Genomic DNA, 24335 nt, shown 5'->3' on the forward strand with positions numbered 1-24335 from the left:
CTTGTCTTGGGGTTATATCTGACTCAGAACTTTTCTTTACTTCCTATAGGCAATCATTTACTCATTCATGTCACTTGTACCTCAAAAACATCTCCAAAATCCAACCTTTTTGTGCCTGTAAAAATTCTTAATGTTGGCTCTTATTTATTCTCTTCTGGACTACTGCAACTCTGTATTAACTGGTCTTCCTCTCACTAAACGATCCTCTCTCCAATCTATTTTAAATGCCGCAGCCAATCTCATATTTCTGTGCAGCCTCTACACTTATGCCTTCAGCCTGTGCCAGTCTTTGCACTTGTTGCCCATCTGCTACAGAAAACAACATAAAATCCACAGTTCGGCACTAAACTACATATCCTCCCTCATCTTTGTCTACCACCTTATCTGTGACGCATGTTCTGCTAATTTTCTAAAACAAGATTAACATCCTCCATAATTCAGACTTTCCACTTCCATCTCCAAGACTTTTCTTGTGCTGACTGGTTCTCTGGAATGTACTACCCCAAACAACATGGTTAATTCCCAGTATCTACAGTTTTAAGTGTGTCCTATAGAAGTCTCTCTAGACAGGCTTATCACATCGCTTCAGTTCTCACATGATCCAATTTCCAAAGAATCTATCATCTCTTTGTACACATTTCACCTGAAAATATATAGATACTGGCTCATAATTGGTTTATGCAGATTTAAATGAATACCCTTATAAACCATGAAGATGGCAGGACCATGATCTACAAGCACTTTTTACCTTGTGTTTCCCCTATTCCCTCATAGATGTACAGTAAATACAAACCACACTTGGAAACATTACTTTACCATTCACCCACATACTCCACACCCAGTGGGGAAGAAGTGAGTAAGAGAAAAAACAGGACACTCCAACCAAGATTATTCCATAACAAAAGAAAAGGAGTACAAGTCCCAGAAAATGTAATTAAAAAGATATAAATTATATAAATTCACTACATCAGTCATGCAATAGGACATCAATACATAAATATAGAGAAGTAACAGCAAGGCATGTTCAGCTACAGGAATAGGTAGAAACCAGCATGTTGAACAGACAACACCATATCCCTCATATAATAAAGTGCATCTTGCTTAGGTAAAAAATGGGAAAAAGAAAGGGAAGAAGAAAACATAGAAGAACAAAAATGAATTGTAATTATCAAAGTCTACAGCAAAAGTGTTCATTTTCTATGCTCTAAACACCTGTCCTACTGTTCCTTACCCATCCAATGGTATATCTGAGGAGCACACTGGGCAGCCCCAACGCGCGTTTCGAAGCCAACATCTAACTGTATGGAGTTTGTATCAAAACTTGTAGGTTTTATTAAAAAACACGTGCCCTTATTTAATGGGGTGCATCTTAGTCCAGCAGTGCATTCATTAAGACTGGTTTACAAAACAGCAGTCTTAAAGGGGTTGCACAGGCTTATCACAAAAGTCTTGCAGACATGTGAATCTTCAGATCGCGCACATTCACTAGTGCCAGTGGTGAGAGCGCTCATGTGACCGATTATGCGACATGCATATTCCTGGTCACATTCCGACTAGACGTGCATGGCCTCGGCTCCGTTCACTTGTGTTTGTATGGTCTACTTTAAAACAATGCATTAGTAAATTTGATACGGTAAGTGTTTTAATTCCAACGCGTTAATACCTACATGGAATTGTTCACATGACGAAAAAACCCAATTGATCAGATAATGGCCGTAAATCAAGCATCTATGAACAGGAGCAGTTGTATAACATGGCCATGCAATCCTAGTTTATAGATAGCATTAACTTTCGAGATTGGGGGATAAAATACACACCATGATGGTAAAAAGCAGAAAATGGACTTAACAAAAGAATGGAGACTTGTAAAACACTACAGCGGTCTACAGGGTCAGTACAGAAGGGAGGAGAACAGGACCCAGCTGCTGTGTGTTCAGTGCAGCATGTAGTCATTTTTATTTCACCGTTTGACAGCTAATTAATCTTACTTTATTAGTCCCAATGTACCCACAAATCATCATCAGCTCAGGTAGTCAGATGTCTATGCCAGACACAGAGCTGCACACTGAATATATCCACGCTACGCGTCTACTATTCCTAGAGACCCAATAGAGATGTGGGTCACCGACACGAGCGGCGGCAGACGTGCATCTAGTTTTCCGGAACCCAGGGCAACAATTCTGTTTGGCGCAAACCTGTTGTGTTTTTGCTGCGTTTATTTCTGCAGGCAAAACGTGCTCTCTTGGTAGTAAAGAAGCTGCTTACATAAAGTAGGATTTACGGCATTTTTGCCAGGTACATTTGTCTCTTGTGCATGCAATTTAGTGCATAAGAAACCATGAAGAAATGTCCTAACTCCTGAGGCTTTTGCACCAAAAACGCGGCAATACCTGATACTTGTTTTTTTTTGCTGAATTTTTGTACGTATTCATTGCTTTGTATAGGTGAAAAAAATGCTGCAAAAACGCTGAAAGAAGTGCCATTCTGCAGTTTTGAAAAATGCAGCAGTTTTCCCAATTCAGCCATGAAAAACACAATGTATGTATGAGGTTTCTGAAACCTCATAACTTTTGTTGGTACTGAAAAACAGCTTAAAATTTACAAGAAAAACGTAGCAAAAAAAGTAGTAAAAATGCAACATGTGAACATAGCCTTAGTCACGTGACGACGAGTTGCTCTTCCTAATTCTTTCAATGTTCGGTGAAAAACAGAGAAGCAGGAAGAAAAAGCTCGCTGTCACACGACTAAGTATGAAAATCGCATATGAGTGAAATGGCCATGTGATGACGGCAAGCAGAGTTGAATCCTGACAGTGGATCTTACGATTGGCTACAGTGCTTCATTTTATAATTAAAGTGCTTGTCCAGATTTGAGATGAAAGCTTGTAGTCACTCTAGGTGACCACAGGCTTCTGAATTCTCACAGTACATACACTGCACATTTTTAGGATTCTCCCTTGCCGGTGTCAAGAGTGGACGGACATGTGAGCACAAGTATGAAATTTGCATACTTCTGGCCACATTCAAACAAGACGTGTCGGGCCTTGCTCAATTCATATTCATTGATTCAGGCCACGCAGGTCTAGTCGGTATGTGACCGCATTGTATGCATATCACATACTTTCGGTTCTGTGACCTCAAACTCTCACTGCCGGCACCAGGGAATCCTGACAGTGTGCAGTATGCACTGTGAGAATTCAAAAGTCTTCAGTCACATAGAATGACTGCAGACTCCTCACAAACTTGGACAACCCATTTAATGCTCCTAACATAAAAACGTAGTAACCCTTAGCTTGTCAGATGGCAAAAGATTTTATAAATATAGCTATGCATCACATAAGCTTACAAGTTACGGATTGTTACGTGTATACAGGATCAGAACCAATAATAGAACAATAATCCGTCACCAGAAACACCAGCACTACAGAAATATATCACTAAACCACCACATCAGTACAAAAACACAGCATCATAGCCCTCATCAGTTCAAAAATACATCACCGGAACCACCAGGAGTACAGAAATGCATCACCAAAACCACCAGCAGTACAGCAATACATCTTCATAACCACATCAGTACAGACACACAGCATCAAAACCTTCATCAGTACAAGAATACATAATAAAAATCACCATCAGTACAGGAATACTTCACCAGCATCCCCAACAGTACATGAATACATCACTAGGACCACCATCAGTGCATGAGTCCAGCACCAGAACCACCTTGGTACATGGTATATCAATTGTAATGTCAGGTCAGACCTATATACATTTGTATCACATGAACCTACAACTTCCAGTACATTCTTAACAATGGTAAGAAGATACTGGGAAATGTTGCTATCAGTCATCATCAGGCTGCAGACCATACAGGAACCACAGTACTGATGAGAATTAGTCTCACAAAAAAACATTTATATCCAGGTACCTTATAGATGACGTGGTCTCTGATTGGAGTCGTTCCCTTTCTTTTCTTCAACTTGTCCAGAAGTTATGCTGACTTTTCCCAGCCACAGCTCATCTCTGCAGACTTCTATCTTCTCTGGACTTGTGCATCACTTCCCACAAGATACCCTTAAAAATAGCAGTGTCATTATAATGTTCCTGAATAAATATATCTGCCCTACGCTTAGACCCTGAATAAATAATTTCCTCTCACTATATTGCCTGCACAAAATCTGACCCACGCACTGTCCCGTTTATGGTACAAGCTCTCTACACTGCACTCTTCTTTCTATAATGGGCCCCCTCTTCACGCTGCTCTCTCACACTGGCTCCCCCCTAAGCGGCCCAGTCTCTATACTGTGCCCCCTCACCACACTCCCCCCCACTTAGCATATTATCTGCTCCTCAAATTTGCCTTAAACTGTACCCCCATGCTAGCCCCCACTCTACTCAGTCTCTATTCTATGCCCATTTACAATTTTCTCCCCCATACTTTCTACTCACACTACTCCACTCAATATTCTCCTGAGATATTTCCCTCTCCCTCCTCATACTGTCTCCTCTCACATCCCCCCTGTTAACCATATGGTCTTCTCACATGTTTACGCCCTCTTCACTCATCCCCCAGACTCCCCATACTGTCTGCACCCATCACAAGTGCTTCCCATATTGTGTCTGCATATATTCTTTCCCTTGCTTCTCATGTGTCCGCACCCATCTCCCCACTCACCATATTGTGCTTGCAGCCATCCCCCCACTCTCCATACTGTGCCTGCACCCATTCCTCCCTCAAACTGTTTCCTCATACATGCCCCCCATCTTCCTCCTTGCTCCTCTACTGGGTTCTCAAATTTCTCCTGCTCCCCTCATCGTGTCTGCACCCATCCCTTCCTTTCTCCCCAAAGCATTTATCACCAATGTTGTTTGCGCCTCTGTGGCGCAGGAGAGAGACATCAGCAGCGTGATCACATAACCTGATCATGCTGCTGAAATTGCCCTGACCCAGCAGTCAGGGATTCAATTGTACTCATACGCAAGTACTACTGATCACTGGGAGCTGAAGCAGCTGATAGCTTGATAGCCGGCTCAGAGAACGAAGTCTCAGTCCAGGGGCGGCAAAATGCAGCCGCCAAGGAGACACCTCAGACCACCACATCAGGATGCCTGACATCACCCCCTCTGCTGGCTGTGCCAGGGGCAAATGCCCCGCCTGTCACCCCTCGATACACACACACACACTCCACTTTAAAACTACATATAATGACAAGTATTTTACACCCCAGGAGTTTTCAGCGTTCTCTATAAAATTCTACACTTGGATCCTCCAAAAATCAAGTGCACCATTATGTAGATACAAGCTGTATTCCACCTGTCACTGGGGGCTGTTGCAAGATTTCGAATTATCATTAAAGTACTGCAGCCCACGTTATAGATCCTCAGAATTATTCCCCTGCATCAATTTGATGTCTCAAATGCCACTCCACCATAGTCCTACTTTATGACTGTTGCCATTCACACTTACAAAGTTCTATTCAATCCATTTCTGCTCCATAAACTCCATCTGTTTAGTTCTCACTAAAGTGCTACATTCTCGCTTTATGGAGTAACGTTCCCACCTCCATTCTTCTGGGGGCTGTTTGCCTTCTGTTTTCGCATCCTTTGACATTCTCTATACCTGAACGATAGGTCTTCAGTAATTTGAAGGGTCCAGGCTTTGGCACTTTTGCTCTATCCAGATTTTTTTTTCTTACTGTGCACTAATTAAAATGGAGACATTGACTATAGCTGATCTTACAGCGTCTGCTTCTGTTTTTCCGACCGGAGTCTCTTTGCCAAGAATGGCTGCACAAAGCCAATACAAAGGTTCTTCTGTTTAGACAAAGTCTCACGTAGTTTTTGCATCCCCCAGAAGACGGCTGGGAGCCTCTATATCGGCTGGTATGGTTGGAAAACAACTAAACAATTATTTGTTTATTTTTACTTGATTATAAACACCATTAATCACACATTATCATCGCTGTCCCCATTGGGGCTCACAATCTAAATTCCCTATCAGTAAGGCTGTGTTCACACACAGCGTTTTTTTAGCGGTTTTTACCGCGGTTTTCACTATAAAACCGCTAAAAATAAGCTGCACAGTCATTTCTATGCATTTTGCACTTTTTGTGCACATTGATGCGTGTTTTTTTTAACGCGAAAAAAAACGCATTGCAGTAAAAAACGCAGCATGCTCATTAATTTTGTGGATTTTTCCGCGGTTTTGGCTTCTTCCATGCATTTAGAAACCGCTGCGGAAAAAAACATATCAAAAACGCATCAAAACCGCGCAAAAAAACGCCGCGGAAAAATAGGTGCGGTTTCTGGGAAGGGATTCAGGTTTTTGAGCAGAAATTTTCTGCAACGTGTGCACTTAGCCTAAGTCTTTGGAATGTGGGAGGAAACCGGAGTACTCGGAGGAAACCCACACAAACACGGGGAGAACATACAAACTCCTTGCAGATGTTGTCCTTGGTGGGATTTGACCCCTTCGCTAACCATCTGCTGCTCAAGCCATTAGTTGCTTTTATTCAGTAAAAGAAAACAACATGGCAGAGCACGGACTAAAATTAAAGGCTACTGATTACTTTTAATGGCAAGTGTAATCTGCAACATAAGAAAGCAAAACACTTTGGCTGACAGCTCCTACACTTGCCCCACACATGCACATGGTGTATACCGGGGGAACAAGCATAAAGGTCCATTTACACAGACAAACCAGCGGCATGATACGTACAGTTACCAACTGGTGATCATCTGATTTCCGTTTACACAGAAATACCAAACCAAACCATGCGAAGTGAGCAATCTATACTAGATCGCCAAGTGCGCGTAGACAACCATGGTATTTTCCAGTATGAGTCCTGTTTACACAGAATGTTGCACAGCCGAAAACTGATCTTTTACGCTCGGCATTATTTTACCTGAGGAACAAAGATGATTGACAACCTTCTTACACTGCAAGATAATTGTGAAATGATCATTTTTAGCAATGCTTGTTGACATTTATCTTGCAGTGTAAATGCCCCCCAAGTCATTGCCAGCCAATAATCTGGTGGCGGCTTGTCTCCTTTGAAGACAAAAGGATTGGGCATGTTAAAATCCACCTGTCTGCTCCTTCTCTGTACTGACATATCACAAAATGGAGGACAACCACATACACCGTAGATGGTTTGTGGGCTCACCCGATGTTAAAGGATTTGTATAAAGTATGGACGTTGTTCCCTAATCAAACATTAGGTGATAAACTACTGTTTACTGAGGGTTCAATGTCTGGGACCTCCACTAATCGTGAGAGCTGGACTCTGCAAATCCCTGTCTAAATGGAGTGGAAGTTGAGAATGTGCAACTTTACTCCAATCTCTACAAAAGATAGCCATGTACAGCGCTTGGGGAATCTGGGCGGACAAATGTGAAGAGGGGCAGAGGACAACTGTCAGTCAAACATATTCTGTTGTATATGGGCCACCTTCATTGAAGTCAATTTACTTATCTGAATGTTCAATTGTGGGGGAAAACTTAAAAAAAAAAATGATGTCACGCATGGTTGAATTTGAACCCAGGACACCAGGAACCAATGGTAACCCTGTTAACAAATGGGAAGTTCTCCAGTAAAAAAGGTAACCATCAATTTAGACTTGCTGACAAAGCTCAGCCTGTGCACCCTAGCGCCACAGCTCAGTCCCTGCCCGCAAGTAACATAGCTCAGCCTGTGCACACTAGCATCACTGCGCACAGGTAACCTAGCTCAGCCCCTGTACACTAGTGACACTGTCCGCAGGTGACCTAGCTCAGCCCCTGCACACTAGTGACACTGCCTGCAGGTGACCTAGCTCAGCTCCTGCACACTAGTGACACTGATAGCAGGTGACCTAGCTCAGCCCCTGCACTCTAGTGACAGTGCCCGGTGACCTAGCTCAGCACCTGCACACTAGTGACACTGCCCCCAGGTGACCTAGCTCAGCCCCTGCACACTAGTGATACTGCCAGCAGGTGACCTAGCTCAGCCCCTGCACACTAGTGACACTGCCAGCAGGTGACCTAGCTCAGCCCCTGCACACTAGAGTGCACACTGCCAGCAGGTGACCTAGCTCAGCCCCTGCACACTAGTGACACTGCCAGCAGATGACCTAGCTCAGCCTCTGCACACTAGTGACACTGCCAGCAGGTGACCTAGCTCAGCCCCTGCACACTAGTGACATTGCCCGCAGGTGACCTAGCTCAGCCCCTGCACACTAGTGACATTGCCCGCAGGTGACCTAGCTCAGCCCCTGCACACTAGTGACATTGCCCGCAGGTGACCTAGCTCAGCCCCTGCACACTAGTGACACTGTCCGCAGGTGACCTAGCTCAGCCCCTGCACACTAGTGACATTGCCCGCAGGTGAACTATCTCAGCCCCTGCACACTAGTCACACTGCCTGCACTTATTTCTCCTAACTTTCATACTTCTATCACTCCATGGCTCCCCATTCTTTCCTACAAATCTATTTTCTGCATACTGTATACAATGTCTTTATGACAAGCCATGAGAGTAATCCCAAGGCTTATCTGGGAGCCGTGTATGGTGGGAGGCAGGACAGGTTTTGAGGCAGAAGTGATGGAGTACAGCAGTCCTCCTACACTGACACGCTGCTTTATCTCAACATGAAGCAACATCTAACATGACAGGCTGTCTGCGCGGCCGGCCGCTCTAAGAAGGCTCTTCACACTGTTTATACCAGAAGGAATTCCGACTAAAAGAGCCAAAATACATATTTATATTATTGCTCCGTCTCTAATGGCTGAAAACGTTTTGTTTAATCAGCAAATTATCAACATCTTGTGTCCAGCAAGTTAAAATCTTAACCCCGTAATATACCCATAAGTTGTACACAAGAGGCAGGGAGGGAATAATAATTTAGACAGGTTATTAAGGAAAAAAATGGCTAAGAAACCAAAAAAATTAAAATGCAAGTAAAGATAAAGGCATACTGTACACAGTATAATACGATAACCCTACTGTCCTGCTCAGTCTTGCACTAACAGTGGCAGTTGTCAGTGAAACAAATGACTGGGTTACTAAAGCCATAAAGACAAGAGACCAGTGAAGGTAATGTTTCATTAAACGGGTTGACCAGGAAAAGATCATCAACAACCTATTCTTAGAATAGGTCATCAATATGAGATCAGTAGAGGTCCGATATTCACCCTCACCGTTCAGATGAAAACAACTTTGGTGGCTGATGGGTGCAAGTACGAATGGAATTACTCAACGCAGCTCCCTTCAATATGTGGCAGAAGCTCTGCAGTACCCGACAGCAGCAGCTACACATTAAAATGGAATTGAGCAGAGAACTCCATTTGTGTTTAAATCCGGCTGCTGCTGGAGGGGTTTTTACCTGATCGGTGGGGATATCGGGTGTCAGGTCACATATTGATAAGTTATACAACATAAAGGTCATCAATAACTTCTGCTTGGACAAACCCTTAAAATTATTCCTCTTGACAGCAGCTGAATCGCATCACAATTCTAGACAACCCCTTTAAAATCAAACCACTACTTATGCTTATTATTCAGAAAGTAGTCCAAGACAGGTGTATAACCTGCAATATACTAACAAAACTATACACTTACATGAGGCCCATGGCATCAGCGTTTCAATAACCTTCACTTTGCACTGCAATTTAATGCAGAATCCCATTGCCATGTAATGAACAAGGATACACAACAAAAGTAACTATTCCCACGGCAGAACAGCTTAAAGAGGTATTACCAGCTCCAAGATCCTATCCCAAAATGTAGTAGGTGTAATAATAATAACATTAGCAAATCCCTCCAATTAGAAATGTAGTGTAGTTGTTCTGATTTGCTAGGTCTCTTTCCTCATGTGCAGGCATTGCAAGACCTTAGGTGTCCATGATTAAAACCACTAGCAACTAGCTAACTGTCACTATATCAGTGGTTGTAACCATGGATATCCAATTTCCTGCAATGCCTGCACATGGGGGAAGAGACAGAGCGAATCAGAAGAACTATACTACATTTCTAATTGGAGGTATTTGATAACATTACTATTTTTGCACCGACTACATATTGGGATAGGATCTTAGCAACGAGTAACTCTTTAAATACAGAGATACTGAGAGTTGATCACATAATGCCCTGAAACCATTCCTCGTCCAGAATCACAGGAATGTAGTTCTGGCTTTAAAGGAGCTGTTCAATATCAAACGCTTCTTTACATTTATAAGTGGCCAATCAGATTGGAATAGTATCTAGGGTAAGGGCCAAACTCTGAAAGCTCCATTACTGCAGATTAAAAGGGTCGCTGTTGTGGGAGTTAAGAAGGATGAGCATGTACGGACCCTCCCAATAGACTTGAATAGGACATAAGAAGTAGCCAAAACTGTACACTTGGTTGTTTCCAAATACTTCAAATAGCCCAAACTGATGATGAATTAAAGAGGTATACGTCATACTTAGTCTATAACTCCAGATTTTAGCAGCAGAAAAAAAAATCATGAAAAAAAAAAAAAACACATTAAAATTCATAGATTCCCCAGGATTCCTGCGGACGTCAGGCTGTAACCTGGCACAATGACCTGGGAGCAGATCTGACTGTTCTTCATTTATCGCTAATGTGGAAACTAGATTGTGAGGCTTTCTCCTCCTAATTAGAGCAGAGGTGAAAATGTCCTTGTACGGCTCAGCACCAGCATCCTCCGAAGAAACACTTGGCAGATATACTAATGTCTCTGCTGACAGAGCGGACAGCTACATATGGGAGCAGCCGGGGTTAATGAGCCCGGCCTGCATGTCTTCTGCAGAGATATGAGGACATACCAGTAAAGGACCTGCTGAAGAGTCCCTTGGGGAGTAGCTTCCAGGATAATCATCTTCCTCCTCTTGGATTTGCTGGAAACCTCGTTTCAACGACACCACCTTCTCTTCCACCACTAAAAATAAAAAATCAAATCATGAAAAAATGTGGAAAAGTTAACGGGGTGTGAATACTTTTTAAAGACACTGCATATATACACATAAATATACATATTTAGAATCACACATGATATATAGGAATAGATTATTTACACCTCACCATCAGTTAATGCCAATAAGCATGGTGGCACTTTTTGGGTAAAGAATGAAATGTCAAGGAGACAAATCAGCAGAAGATAAGATCAGTGAAACAGCTATTGAGAGAGAACCTGTCAGCTGTCAAATGTCGCCCGTTTTTGCGTTCATATTAATCTGATTTATCTCAGAGTGTTCCGTTTTGATTTTTTTTTTTTTTTTTTTTTTTTAAATCCCCCATACGGTTCAAGAGACACAAGCATTTTTACTTCGTGTGTAAAATTTTCCAGTTTTGAATGGTCTTTACCAAGGGGTCCTAACTCACAGGATTCTCCGGGGGCATGTCTTTGGGGGACAAGGCAGGGATTCTTGTAGACTGCGCCCTGGCTTTGTGTTGCGGGTTAGTTCTTTACGAACGTCTAATATTCACAAGGTTGATAGTCTGGCACCTTTCTTGGCCCTTTAATAGCCGAGTAAAAGGAAGTTGACAGTATTTATTACCAAGTGTATCCGCATCCAGTAAACCCATTCCATCTGCTTCATCTCGGTGTGAAAATTACCCCAGACGTTGCAGCGAAATAATAATTGCTCATTATTTTCACAGTAACACTATGTTGACATTTTCTCATGAAAAAAACAAAGGAATAATTACCAATCATTACTTTCACACTCGTACAACACTGACATAGCCACCGAGACGGCGGAATTGTCTGGTAAGTCGTGACACAATCGGAAGCCACGCTTACAAAGTACGCGCAAAGAGGGCGACGGAGTCTACATGCTCGGCCCAGTATAAGGATTTGGACTCATTATTGCATATTATATATATATATATATATATATATATATATATATATATATATATATATATAAAAACAAGTCTATGGGCCAATTCATCACAGCTTTCACACCAGAATTCTGGCGTAAAAAAAAAAAGTTGAAAAGTCACAAAATTTAGGTACCAATTGGAGTTGCACCAAAATCTTGCTACTTTTGCCGTTTTCACACCAGTTTCTCCCAGCTCTTCCAAAATGGGTGGAACTCCAGGCAGTGGATGCAACAGCTCATCTAATTTATGACAAGAAGCAGCGTTCCCCACTGCAGAAAGCTCACTCCAGTCTCTAACTGGAGTAAGATTACTGGCCTGGTGTGGCACACAACACTAGTCAGACACTCCAGATTCATGGAGAGGTGTGGACCTATGCTGGTCTTGATGAATCAGGCCCTATGCTTCCACTTTTGGGCTCCAGTGTGCAAGAAGGATAGAAAATTTAATGGGTGAAGAGAAAGCCAGGCCAAAATAATAATAATCATATTTTTATATAGCGCTAACATACTCCGCAGCGCTTTACAGTTTGCACACATCATCACTGTTCCCGATGGGGCTCACAATCTAAATTCCCTATCAGTATGTCTTTACAATGTGGGAGGAAACCGGAGTACCCGGAGGAAACCCACGCAGGGGGAGAACATAACAACTCCTTGCAGATGTTGTCCTTGGTGGGATTCGAACCACTGAGCCACCGTGCCGCCCTAAAATATTCAGGGAACGGGTGCACTGCAGTACCATGACAAGTTACAAAGTTCATTTTTATTTTTTTTAATAACTGAAAAACCACCATGTCATGGCAATAACAGGGGCATCCTCTACATCTAGAGGAAATGGTGTAATGGGCGATTAATTAACTCCTTAATGTTAAGGTCTAAAAAGGCCATAATAACCAGCATTTTTTTCTGTTTTAGCCTCTTCAGCATCCGAAATGGCTACCATAAGAAAACCTCATAAAAGACAGATAAAAAAGTTAAACCTTTATTAATAATTCAAAAAAAGTGAAAAACAACACAAAATGAGACACACCATACAAAAAAGTGCCTACTACGTCCACCCTACAGATAAATCCCTGACCTCACACCTACCTGTGAAGGTTTGCACCCTATAGAAAAAGTTTCAAGAATGGCACCCCCACTCAATGGTGGCTGACCCTATTGTCCTGTGTGGCCCTCACCACCTCACCATAAGTGACCAATGCACAATCCTCATGTCCTAAGGGGACCCACAGTGAAACTAGATACTGAAGGGACAGTAAAAAGCAACAAGTAGGTGTATATAAAGTCAGAGAAAGTGATCCATCATGCACAATGATAAAAGAGATGTAGATTATTAAATATAGCTTGCATAACCCCTGTGTACTTTACCAGCGCTGTGGCCTGTCTGAGCAGCGGAGGTTGGCACCCTACTGGTCAGTGGATATGGCGCCCCGGCTACTCAACGGCTGTCCCTGGGAAGCCCTAATAGACTAAAAACCCAGGGGTTTAGAAAAAGTAATGTGTGGAGACAGAGGGTCAATGGGTGCTAATCAAATAACATTCATATAAGAGTGTAAATCAAGTCTCAATCCCTCAATGGATTATCAGATAAAACCATACTAACCAAACGTCCATCGATATAACCCAAAGCTGGATCCACCAATAGGATATTAGATAATCACAAAGAAAGCATCCATAAATATGCACCAACACTAAATCCTCCAGTAGGATATCAAATAAAGCATGATGACAATGAAATAATCAGAGGGGGTACTTATCATTTGGATATCATGTAACCTCTACGCATTTCACTACACGGCTCATCAGGAGATTAGATGGATGGATATTGCATGGCCATAACTTTATCCATAACTTTTTTTTTTAAAAAAACTTAAAAGGTTGCCTGAAGTCTTGTTTTATGATTGAAAAATTAAAAAAAAAAAAAAATTGTGGCATTTTGTGGTTCATATTACGATGTAAAAAAATTTTTGCAAATTTTATTTAAGTTTTATTTGTATCCACTGTTTAGGCATAATATGAAATAAGTGTTTTTTTTTGTTTGTTTGTTTTTTTTACTGAGGGGAGAAGGTAGAACCTTAATTTTTTTCTTTCCCGGTGAAGTTTTAATGGGATACTTTATAAATACCCCCAAGAGATGATATAAGATCTCAGGAGAACAACTTTTTACTTTAATTTTTCCACTGTAAAGTGACGTTCATAGTAGACCCAGATACAGGGAAAAATAGGAAAGCTGCTTCTGTTTGTTTACATGCATTTTTGTTGTGGATTTTTCCCAACTCATTAGTATGGATGAAATCTGCTAAAAAAAGATGAAATAAATCACATGCTGCAGATTTAAATCTGCAAGGGAAAAAATAAGCTACGTGTGCATGAGACTTTCAGGAACCTCGTTTGCTTTGTTGGTACGAAGAAATCCTTCAGGTGTGTGAGAAAAATGGGACAAAAAGCGCAACGTGTGCCCCACAACCTTAAGGCTATGTTCACACGTTGAGTTTTTTCTGTGTTTTTTAATGCAAATTTGAAGCAGCGCTTTACAGTACCAGCAAAAGCTATGATATTTCAGAAATTGTTTTCTGCTGCATTATTAAAAATTGCAAAATGTCACTTCCTTCACCCATAGAAAGCAATGAGTAAGTGAAAAAATGCAACAAAAAAATGCAGGTATGAGGTTTTGCCATGTTTTTGGTGCAAAAATCTAAGTTGAATCATGTTTTTTTTTTGGGAGGGGGCACTAAATGTTATCAGCATGCACAAGAGACAATGAAAATGTAGGAAAAAATGCAGCAAAACCTTCTTTTTGTAAGCAGCTTCTTTACTGCCAAGAGAGCTGGTTTTGCTTGCAGAAAAAAAACGCAGCAAAAACGCAACGTGTGAACATAGTGTATGGGTCAATTGGCAATCACTTAATAGCGGATTTTCAGCTAACAATGCTGGATTCTGGATTCCCGAAATGGATTTCTATTTTTTATTACATATTATGTACACTTTGCCTTTTGTAGACATCAGCGCTGTCCTATTGCAGTGAAGTATGGAGACAATGCAATTGTGTTATTTCTATTGTATTTTTTATATTAAATTACACAATCATTTTTTTATAGCGTTCATTAAAACAATAATTTCCCGATACAAAAGTATAATTAAAAAAAATCATTCAGCAGGATGATATCATGGACAGCGGCCCGAGTTTTAGAGGAGATTAAATTCACATTAACGCGTCCCTGGAGAACTCAGTGAAATGTTTCCTAATATGAAGAGATTCCTAGAAGAAATGGATTCTCAGATGCTAATTTCCCTGTACACCTTTAAGCTCATTTACAGGAATAAAGAGAGGGAGCCCCCATTAATCTCCGCGGCAGTCATTCTGCTCTCCCCATTATAGGACAGCGCAGGATCAGCGGCTAAAAGCCTCCCAGAGCCGAGCGGCCTTCTCCATAACAGCAGGAGGACGCGGCGCGCGCTCCATCACAGAGGCCTACCTGAACGATGTGCCCGCTAATTATACAAGCTATAAAATAACGGCAGGGAACACAATGCGTGACTAACCCCCGAGTCGCTGCCTTTACACACACTCTACCTGCCAACGCATTTATTTTCTTTGCCCTGTGGATAGGACCTGACAGAAGAAATTAAAGCAGTGTAAATCCTTCCTTCCTCAAAGTGCAGCTAGAATCTGAATAGGGATTTTCGAACAGACATCAGCGGCCTGCCCATTTTCCAAAAAACACAAGTGAATGATTAAAGTGGCGAGAATTGCCATTTTCTATATTGGTGAAGTTGTAGAAAATTACCCGTATGATATTCAGGCGCCTACATTCAAAAAGGCTTTTTAATCAGCTTTCTTTTCAAGTCAGCGGGAAATGCATGCAGAATGCTTGGGGCAATGAAGTAACGGGGGAGGCGGGTGGGGGATCCGAGAAAGTATAAAGCGCACTTCCTCAGAGACCTCGAATTCACAATGTAGTGAAAAAAAGAAAACTAAAGTCTTTATTAATAACAACTGCACGGATTATTAACGCAGACCTACCAGAAGAAACCTACACGTGGCTCTTAGAACAGACCAGTCATTTGCCACAAATACGTAGCAGTTTTTTTACCTATTATAAATGCCGTTATTGTCCTGAATCTGGCATAGCGTTTCTTTCAGTTCTGGGCCTCTCCATTCCTCTTTTCCCTGTATATAAATCTAGTTTATATTAACAAGTAGGTGTGGTCTTCAACACTTCTGTATAAGGCAAAAGTCAGATGGCTGTATAACTCGGACGAGGATCGCAACGCAATGCACGGACTGGCAGGGAGCTCTCTCTACCAGAGCAGGACAGCTGCATAGAAATAAATGAAGCGGTCACGCTCAGGTCGGGGGAGCCGCCGGCAAGTCTAAGAATTGTGTTGTGCAACACCTCCTGACCTCTAAGTTAAGATATGTTTGGTTGAAGTCACAGGTCCAAAGCCTGAGGTCGCACTTTTAATAGACTGATGTAATTGTAATCACTGACTAAAAAAAAACAAAAACCCACACACACAACCTTAAGAGCACCACTCCAACTGTTTTTTTTCAGTGCTGAAGTGGTGCCACTTATACTTACCAGTCACAGTCTTCAGCTCTTCCCCGCACCACTTCACCTAGCGCCGTCATCTTGTGACCGCAACTTCTGACTGACTGAAAGTCAGAGTTAATGGTCACAAGCTCTAAATGGAAGTCTATGACAGCCTCGTTCTCTACATTGAGTGGTGACGTCTAGATTGCTGAGCAAACACGGGAGTGATCAGGCAGGTCACAAACTACCAGAGACCAACCAAAGCAGTGCCGATTAAAGATGAAGGCAGTGGCTGGTAAATGTAGTACAAAAGGCAGGGAACTTAGTTTAGTGACACCACTCCGGCGATAAAATAAAAACAAATGCACGCTGAAGTGGTGCTTTCAACAACTTTGCCTTCACAGGCACAGCAGCAAGTAATTATCCGCAGGAGTGACTAGTACAGCTTATCCCATGCACTTCAGTGCCAGTATAAATAATGAAGGCAAAGTGCTGAGATCTGGGGTTGGGTGAGGGCTTATTTTTTTGCACCCATAGCTGACGTTTTTAGTGATACCATTTTGGGGTAGATACGATATTTTGATTGCCCGTTACTGCAATTTATTGCACTGTTGTGACAGCCCAAAAAAAAACATCTGAAATCTCCTCACATATTACTGAGCCCTATGTATGAAAGCTGGGTTCACGTTGCCCACAGAATCCCCATATCAGCTCCTGTGCTATGAATCATGACTGGAATAGTGAAAATAAGGACTTCTCATAGTCTGGTACAGGTATAACAAGGCCGCCGCTTCTATGAAACATGAAAAAAAGTCATGGAGTAACGTGTCTATCCGCCAGGAACTGCCCATATATATTGCTCATCACCCCGCTGTGGTCCATTCGGCTCTCAGTACGTGGCCAGAGAACATGGAGGTTACAGGACGTTGCTCAAGTCAGACCAGTTGTCCAAACAGCTGTTACTGGTAGCCGCCGTGCAGGGGTGTGAGCGGGGGGGCAGTGACTAGCTGCTAAATTTAGTCATGATAGCGCATTCAAGGCTAGGACACTCAGATACCGGAGACATATACTGGTCAGACAGCTCCCCCACACAGACCAGCAATGTGTCCATGGAAGAAAGATACTAAGGGGGAGGTGGAATACTTCTGTGTGGGTCACAAATTGGCAGAACAATCCAATATTACACACAGCAGTGTAAATGCAGGTCTTAAAAGGGCACTCCATATGCCTTGTCTTTTTTATTTCCAGCTATTACAACCTTAGGTCTTGACAACTCAGCCATTGCAGTAGTCATTGTCTAAAGGCTGGGCGTAATTTATTAAAAGGGTCAAGCGCTTTGTTGCCCATAAACTTGGTTTCCATTTTTTTGAACTGCCATGGCAAAATGAAGGCTGCACAGTGATTGGTTGCACTTTTCACAAATCTGCCCCGATGCTTATTTAGCATTGTTCTACAACTTTAGGAACTTTCAATACAAAGTCCAATTGTTTTTATCCGAAAATCTCATTACATACAGTATATTACATAGATCGGCTTTAGACTCCTCATTGACCATCAGTATGCCTTCCTACAGCAGTCATTCATTGGCTATATTGTACAGTGTCACGTACTGACTGCACCTAATTGGAGGTCATGCTGCCCCGTCTATTACCCCAGACCCATGTGCAGATGCTCGGCCAGAACCAACCTAGAATGCAGGGCTGTGGAGTCGGTAAGCCAAACCTGCGACTCCGACTCCTCAATTTCCCTTACACCGACTCCAACTCCGACTCCCACACATATTGCTTATATTTAAGTGAAAAATTTATTGTAGTACAATGTGAACCTCAGACATTTAATCATTTTTAGGATCCAATAATCAAGATATTTAGATAGAACAGAATATATATTGGTGTACTACCCGGTATTCATTCTTTTTGGTACAGATACGATATGGATAGACAGATATGGATAAATGGATATATAATTTCTAATCTGCTTTTGCTATTGAAAACATTATCTATGAGCTCAAAAACCTTTCAGGTGATGCAGTTTTTTAAAAAGATGATCAGCTTTTGCAGCTGAAAAACGTATCCTCAAAAAACACAGAAAAAACGCTGTGCGTGAATGTAGCCTTAGATCAGGAATAGAACAGCCATTTATAGGACATTTCATAACTTTCCCAAACTCCTATAAAAAAATATTCAGCACATCCTGCATTGAATTACTGTACCCAATTTATTATATATTTTAGGAGTCGGAGTCGGTCCATTTTATACCGACTCCAACTCCGACTCCGACTCCACCAAAATGAGCACCGACTCCGACTCCACGACTCCGACTCCACAGCCCTGCTAGAATGGGTACCCTTTCAGCAGATAATACTGCCATAGTGTTCTCGCATAATGCGACCGTATAGATCGCACATAATACCACCATATAGTTCACACATAATGCCGCCATATAGACCGCACATAATGCCGCCATATAGATCACACATAATACCGCCATATAAATCACACATAATACCGCCATATAGTTGACACATAATACCGCCATATAGATCACACATACCGCCATATAAATCACACATAATACCGCCATATAGTTAACACATAATACCGCCATATAGATCACACATAATACCGCCATAGTTTCACATAATACCGCTATATAGATCTCACATAATGCCGCCATATAGATCTCACATAATATCGCCATATAGATCTCACATTATACTGTCATATAATTCTCAGATAATACTGCCATATAGATCACACATAATACAATCAGTATCACACATGGGAGGATTAGATACACAGCTTAGCATACAGTATCACAGAATAAAATTAGATACACGGCTCAGCACAGTATCACAGGATGGGATTAGATACACTGCTCTGCATAAAGTATCACACGGGAGAGGATCAGATACACGGCTCAGCAGACAGTATCACACAGGATAGTCATAGAAACACAGATCTGCATACAGTATCACAGGATAGGATTAGATACACTGCTCTGCATAAAGTATCACACAGGATGGGATTAGATACACGGCTCAGCATACAGTATCACACAGGAAAAGATTAGATACACAGCTCAGCACAGTATCACACAGGATGGGATTTAGATACACGGCTCAGCACAGTATCACACATGAGAGGATTAGATACACAGCTCAGCAGACAGTATCACAGGATAGGATTAGATACATGGCTCTGCATACAGTATCACACAGGAGAGGATTAGCTACACAGTTCAGCAGACAGTATCACACAGGATGGGATTAGATACATGGCTCAGCAGACAGTATCACACAGGAGAGGATTGGATACACAGCACAGCAGACATTATCACACAGGATAGGGTTAGATACATGGCTCTGCATACAGTATCACACAAGAGAGGATTAGCTACACAGCAAAGCAGACAGTATCACACAGGATGGGATTAGATACACGGCTCAGCATACAGTATCACAGGATAGGATTAGATACATGGCTCTACATACAGTATCACACAGGAGAGGATTAAATACACAGCTCAGCACAGTATCATACAGGATGGGACTAGATACACAGCTCAGCAGTCAGTATCACACAGGAGAGGATTAGATACACAGCACAGCAGACAGTATAACACAGGAGAGGATTAGATACACAGCTCAGTATACAGTATCACAGGATAGGATTAGATACACAGCTCAGCAAACAGTATCACACAGGAGAGGATTAGATACACAGCTCAGTATACAGTATCACAGGATAGGATTAGATACACGGCTCAGCACAGTACCATACAGGATAGGATTAGATACACAGCTCAGCACAGTATCATACAGGATGGGATTAGATACACAGCTCAGCAGTCAGTATCACACATGGGAGGATTAGATACATGGCTCAGCTGACAGCATCACACAGGATGGGATCAGATACACAGTTAAGTATACAGTATCACAGGATTGGATTAGATACATGGCTCAGCAGTCAGTATCACACAGGATAGGATTAGATACACGGCTCATGCGATTATAGGAGGAAAGTGGAGCTCACATTATACATTGTGGGCTCCAGAAAAATGGCGCCGATCTCCTCCCTTCTCTGTGATCTGGACAGCCCAGGTGGGTGTACCCAGATCACAGCAGGGAGCATCTCAATGCCAAGGTACAGGGTCAGCAGGCGACTGCTGTCTCCTATGCCCAGGGCAGCCATATTTGCAGAGTGCAAGTGTCTCTTACACTCCTGCAAAGCAAAATTGCAGCGCCCAGTGGCTGCAAAAATAATAATAAAATAAATATTTAAGTTAAAAAATTTAATTTTGTATTAAAAATATTTGTTTATATAAATAATCATTTTTAATACATTTTTTTGCCACCTTCCCTTTAAGGGGGCAGCATGGTGGCTCAGTGGTTAGCACTGCAGTGCTGGGGTCCTGGGTGTAAATCCAACCAAGGACAACATTTTCAAGGAGTTTATATGTTCTCCCCATGTTTGCCTCGGCGTCATCCGGGTTCTACGGTTTTCTCCCACACTCGAAAGACATACTGATAGGGAATCTCGATTGTGAGCCCCAGTGGGGACAGTCCCTATGTCTGTAAAGCGCTGTGGAGTTAATGGCGCTATATAGACCGACAGTGCTGAACTAGAGCGGGTGCAGAGAAGGTTATTAAAAGAATGGGTGGATTGCAAGACAGTCAGGTCATCAAACTTAGGGTTATTTGAAAAAACGAAAGGCTTAGGGGCGATCTTACTTACAATGACCGTACAGAGATCGATATAATTATATGGATAGATTTCACCTAACATGGGACACTTGCATCTCGGTTTTTGCTTTCCACTGGATTAATATGTTAGGTTATAGGTTGAACTCAATGGACAATGTCTTCTTTCAACTTTGTAATTCGGATTCCCAGTTACACATGGGAATGACACATCATTCATTTTTTAAGAAATAGTAGGAATGTGAGTTTTCTACAACCACAGAGATTTCCTATTTTAATAATGTGGCCTCAACAACTGAACAAAATGCAAAAAGATTTCGAGCTTTTTGCTCCCTCTCACGGCACCCATATGTTTTAGGCTATGCTTGCCTCAATATCCTTCATTTTGCATCAATAAGCACAATAACAAGATCACATTTGTAATACTTCCCTCTTTACTCCCTGGAGGCGACCATAACTCAGCCGCGCTGGGACCTCTTATTCCTTCAGCGATTTTATTCATGTGCCTGAAATCGGCATGTCATGGACGGAAGGAAGACACAATGCCAGGATTACAAATAGTCTATGCATACAGAGGAATTTATAGAACGGGTTATAATGTCAGCCTCGATGTGCAAAAGAACAATGCCAATAAATGGGTGGCCTTCTGGAGGAGGTGGCTGACTTCTGAGAGATGATCAGGAAGTTGGAAAGTGAGAAGGCACACAATGGACTGTAATTAATTGAGGTGAGCAACCTTCTTCACTAATCTCTGACAAATGGTATTAGACAGTTTTGCTGCTGCTACAATATGGAAACCCTCAGCGCCTTGGACAGAGGCATGTGCTTGTTAACCCATTACACATCTATGCACAACACATGGTGGCTTTTGAATTTAAAGGGAACCTGTCAGCAGTTTTGGCCGATACAAGATGCGGCCACTGCCTTTCAGGGCTTATCTACAGCATTCTATAACGCTGTATATAATCCCCTGATCCAAACTCCAAGATAAGAAAAATAAGTTTTATTATACTCACCTGTGGGCAGTCCGATGCAATGGGTGTCGCAGGTCCGGCGCCTCCCATCTTCTTGCGATGCCGTCTTCCTGTTGCTTCATTGCGCTCCTGCACAGGTGTACTTCTCTGCCCTGTTGAGGGCAGAGCAAAGTACTGCAGTGCGCAGGCACCGGGAAAGGTCAGAGAAACCCAGCACACAAACAAAGAAGAACTGCTTAAATTTTTGTACCAGGAGTGGCATAGGGTCACCCAGAAGCAGTGTGAAAGACGGGTGGAAAGCATGCCAAGACACATGAAAGCTGTGATTATAAATCATGGTTATTCCACAAAATATTGATTTCTGAACTCTTCCGGAGTTAAAACATTAGTATTGTTGTTTCTAAATGATTATGAACTTGTTTTCTTAGCATTATTTGAGGTCTGAAAGCACTTGTTTGTTATTTTGAACATTTCTTATTTTCTGAAAATAAATACAAAATTCAGTACTTGGAAATTCGAAGACATGTTGTCAGTAGTTTATAGAATAAAAGAGCAATTTTTATTTTACATACACAGATGAAAAACCAGCAATTCAGCAGTTACATAGTGTACAATCCAGCAAGAGCTGACAGCATAGAATAGATGGATTACAAACAGTAAATACAAGTAAAATAGGTAGATATACAGATGTCTGTGACAAATAAAATTAGTACAGTGTGTGCAGCTTACTTTACGTGTATTTAATTAATAAAATAATTTTTCTGACAAAAAAATGGCACGGGCTCCGGCGTAATTTTTGTAACCAGCAGCGGGAAAGCTGACAGCTGGGGGGACGATGCTTATAGCCTGGGAAGAGGGTAATACCCATGGAGCTTCCCAGGCTACTAACATTAGCCTTTACTGGCTATTAAAATGGGGGACCCCAAAAAAAAATAAATTACGTAGGTTGGAAATTTTTACACGGTGCTCGCGTTGACGTCAGAAACGAGAAGTGAGTTCATTGGCTGTGAACTTGGAGAACCTGTCTGGCGGCACAGCAAGCAGGAGAACTTTCTTACGCTCGCATTGCACTCAGACAGGTAATAAGAGTTCACAGGGAGACATTGGGCACACGCTGCTCAGTGTCTCTGCTGGATAACAAGCTGTATTGTATGGTCGCATCATGCAACCTGCCATCTATCCATCTATGAAATATATATACTCACATTATATATATATATGTGTGTGTTTGTGTGGGTCACTGATATCTATGTATATCTACCTATTCTATTCTAACCTGTCACTCTGTGATTTTACCAGGGCTGTGGAGTTGAAGCCCATTTTGATGGAGTCGGTGTCATGGAAATTGAGGAGTTGGAGGTTTTGCTTATCGACTCCAAATCCCTGGTATGAGGGAGTCGGAGTCACGGAGTCGGAGTCATGGAAATTGAGGAATCGGAGGTTTAGCTTACCGACTCCACAGCCCTGGATTTTACTGTATGTTGCACATGAACTGCCAGCTTTTCCAAAGGTCACCGGTGCGTAAAAATAAGACATCACACTCCCATGGTCGTTGTGCTGTGTGATTTTTTTCCTCACACCCATAGGCGAGTCTCGGTGCCAATTGCAGCATGCTGCGACACTACACACACGCCGAATATGGCCGAGAAAATAAATGCTGACGTGAGCTGCCCCATAGATTAACACTGGGCCAAGTGCTATGCGATGTTTTCTCGCATAGCACTCGGCTGTATTCTACAGTAGTGCAACTCCGGCCCATTCAGAGACATCTCACTTAGTCCCTCACCAGCGCAAAGAAGGAGGCCTGATTTGGCAACATTCCAAAACATCTGTATATGTATCTGTAAATGGAGTGTCTGGTTTGCCTTCTTTTCCAAATTCATGTGGCATTGCTCGTTAAAAGGTTAATATTGACTTTTAGGATTTTTACACCCAAGAAGTGTCACTAGAGTTCTCATCCATTTAATCTCTGAAGAGGACATTTCCGTATCAAGGCTCTTTGTCATGGAAAGACCCTTCCATGCCACTTCTTAACCACTTCAATAAAAAAAGTTAAATAGAAAAATAAATTGGCACTTTGGTTGTGGCTATCAGTGTTCAGATACCCAACACCTGAGCTAATAACTATTCATTCAAATTCCAAAAAAAGTGTATTAAATAAGGAGAGATTTCCAGCTACAGTGTGTCTTATGCAAAGAGTGGGCATGATGAACGCCAATAGGCCCAATCCTCAGGGAAATGTTCTGACTGCCCA

The 24335-nt window shown here is 42.1% G+C and overlaps 1 protein-coding gene across 1 annotated transcript in view; it reads right to left on the bottom strand.

Moving 5' to 3' along the window:
• The window catches only part of RPRD1B (regulation of nuclear pre-mRNA domain containing 1B), a 124504-nt gene that overhangs the window by 23343 nt on the left and 76826 nt on the right, over positions 1-24335 (bottom strand). The window contains exon 4 of the mRNA XM_073555272.1: positions 10809-10921. Coding sequence (XP_073411373.1) covers positions 10809-10921 — 113 coding nt within the window. The remainder of the gene's footprint in view (positions 1-10808; positions 10922-24335) is intronic.

The sequence above is a fragment of the Dendrobates tinctorius genome, unplaced genomic scaffold (genome assembly GCF_039654945.1).
Source record: "Dendrobates tinctorius isolate UK_male_01 unplaced genomic scaffold, ASM3965494v1 ptg000223l, whole genome shotgun sequence".
In the NCBI taxonomy this organism is placed as follows: Eukaryota; Metazoa; Chordata; class Amphibia; order Anura; family Dendrobatidae; genus Dendrobates; species Dendrobates tinctorius.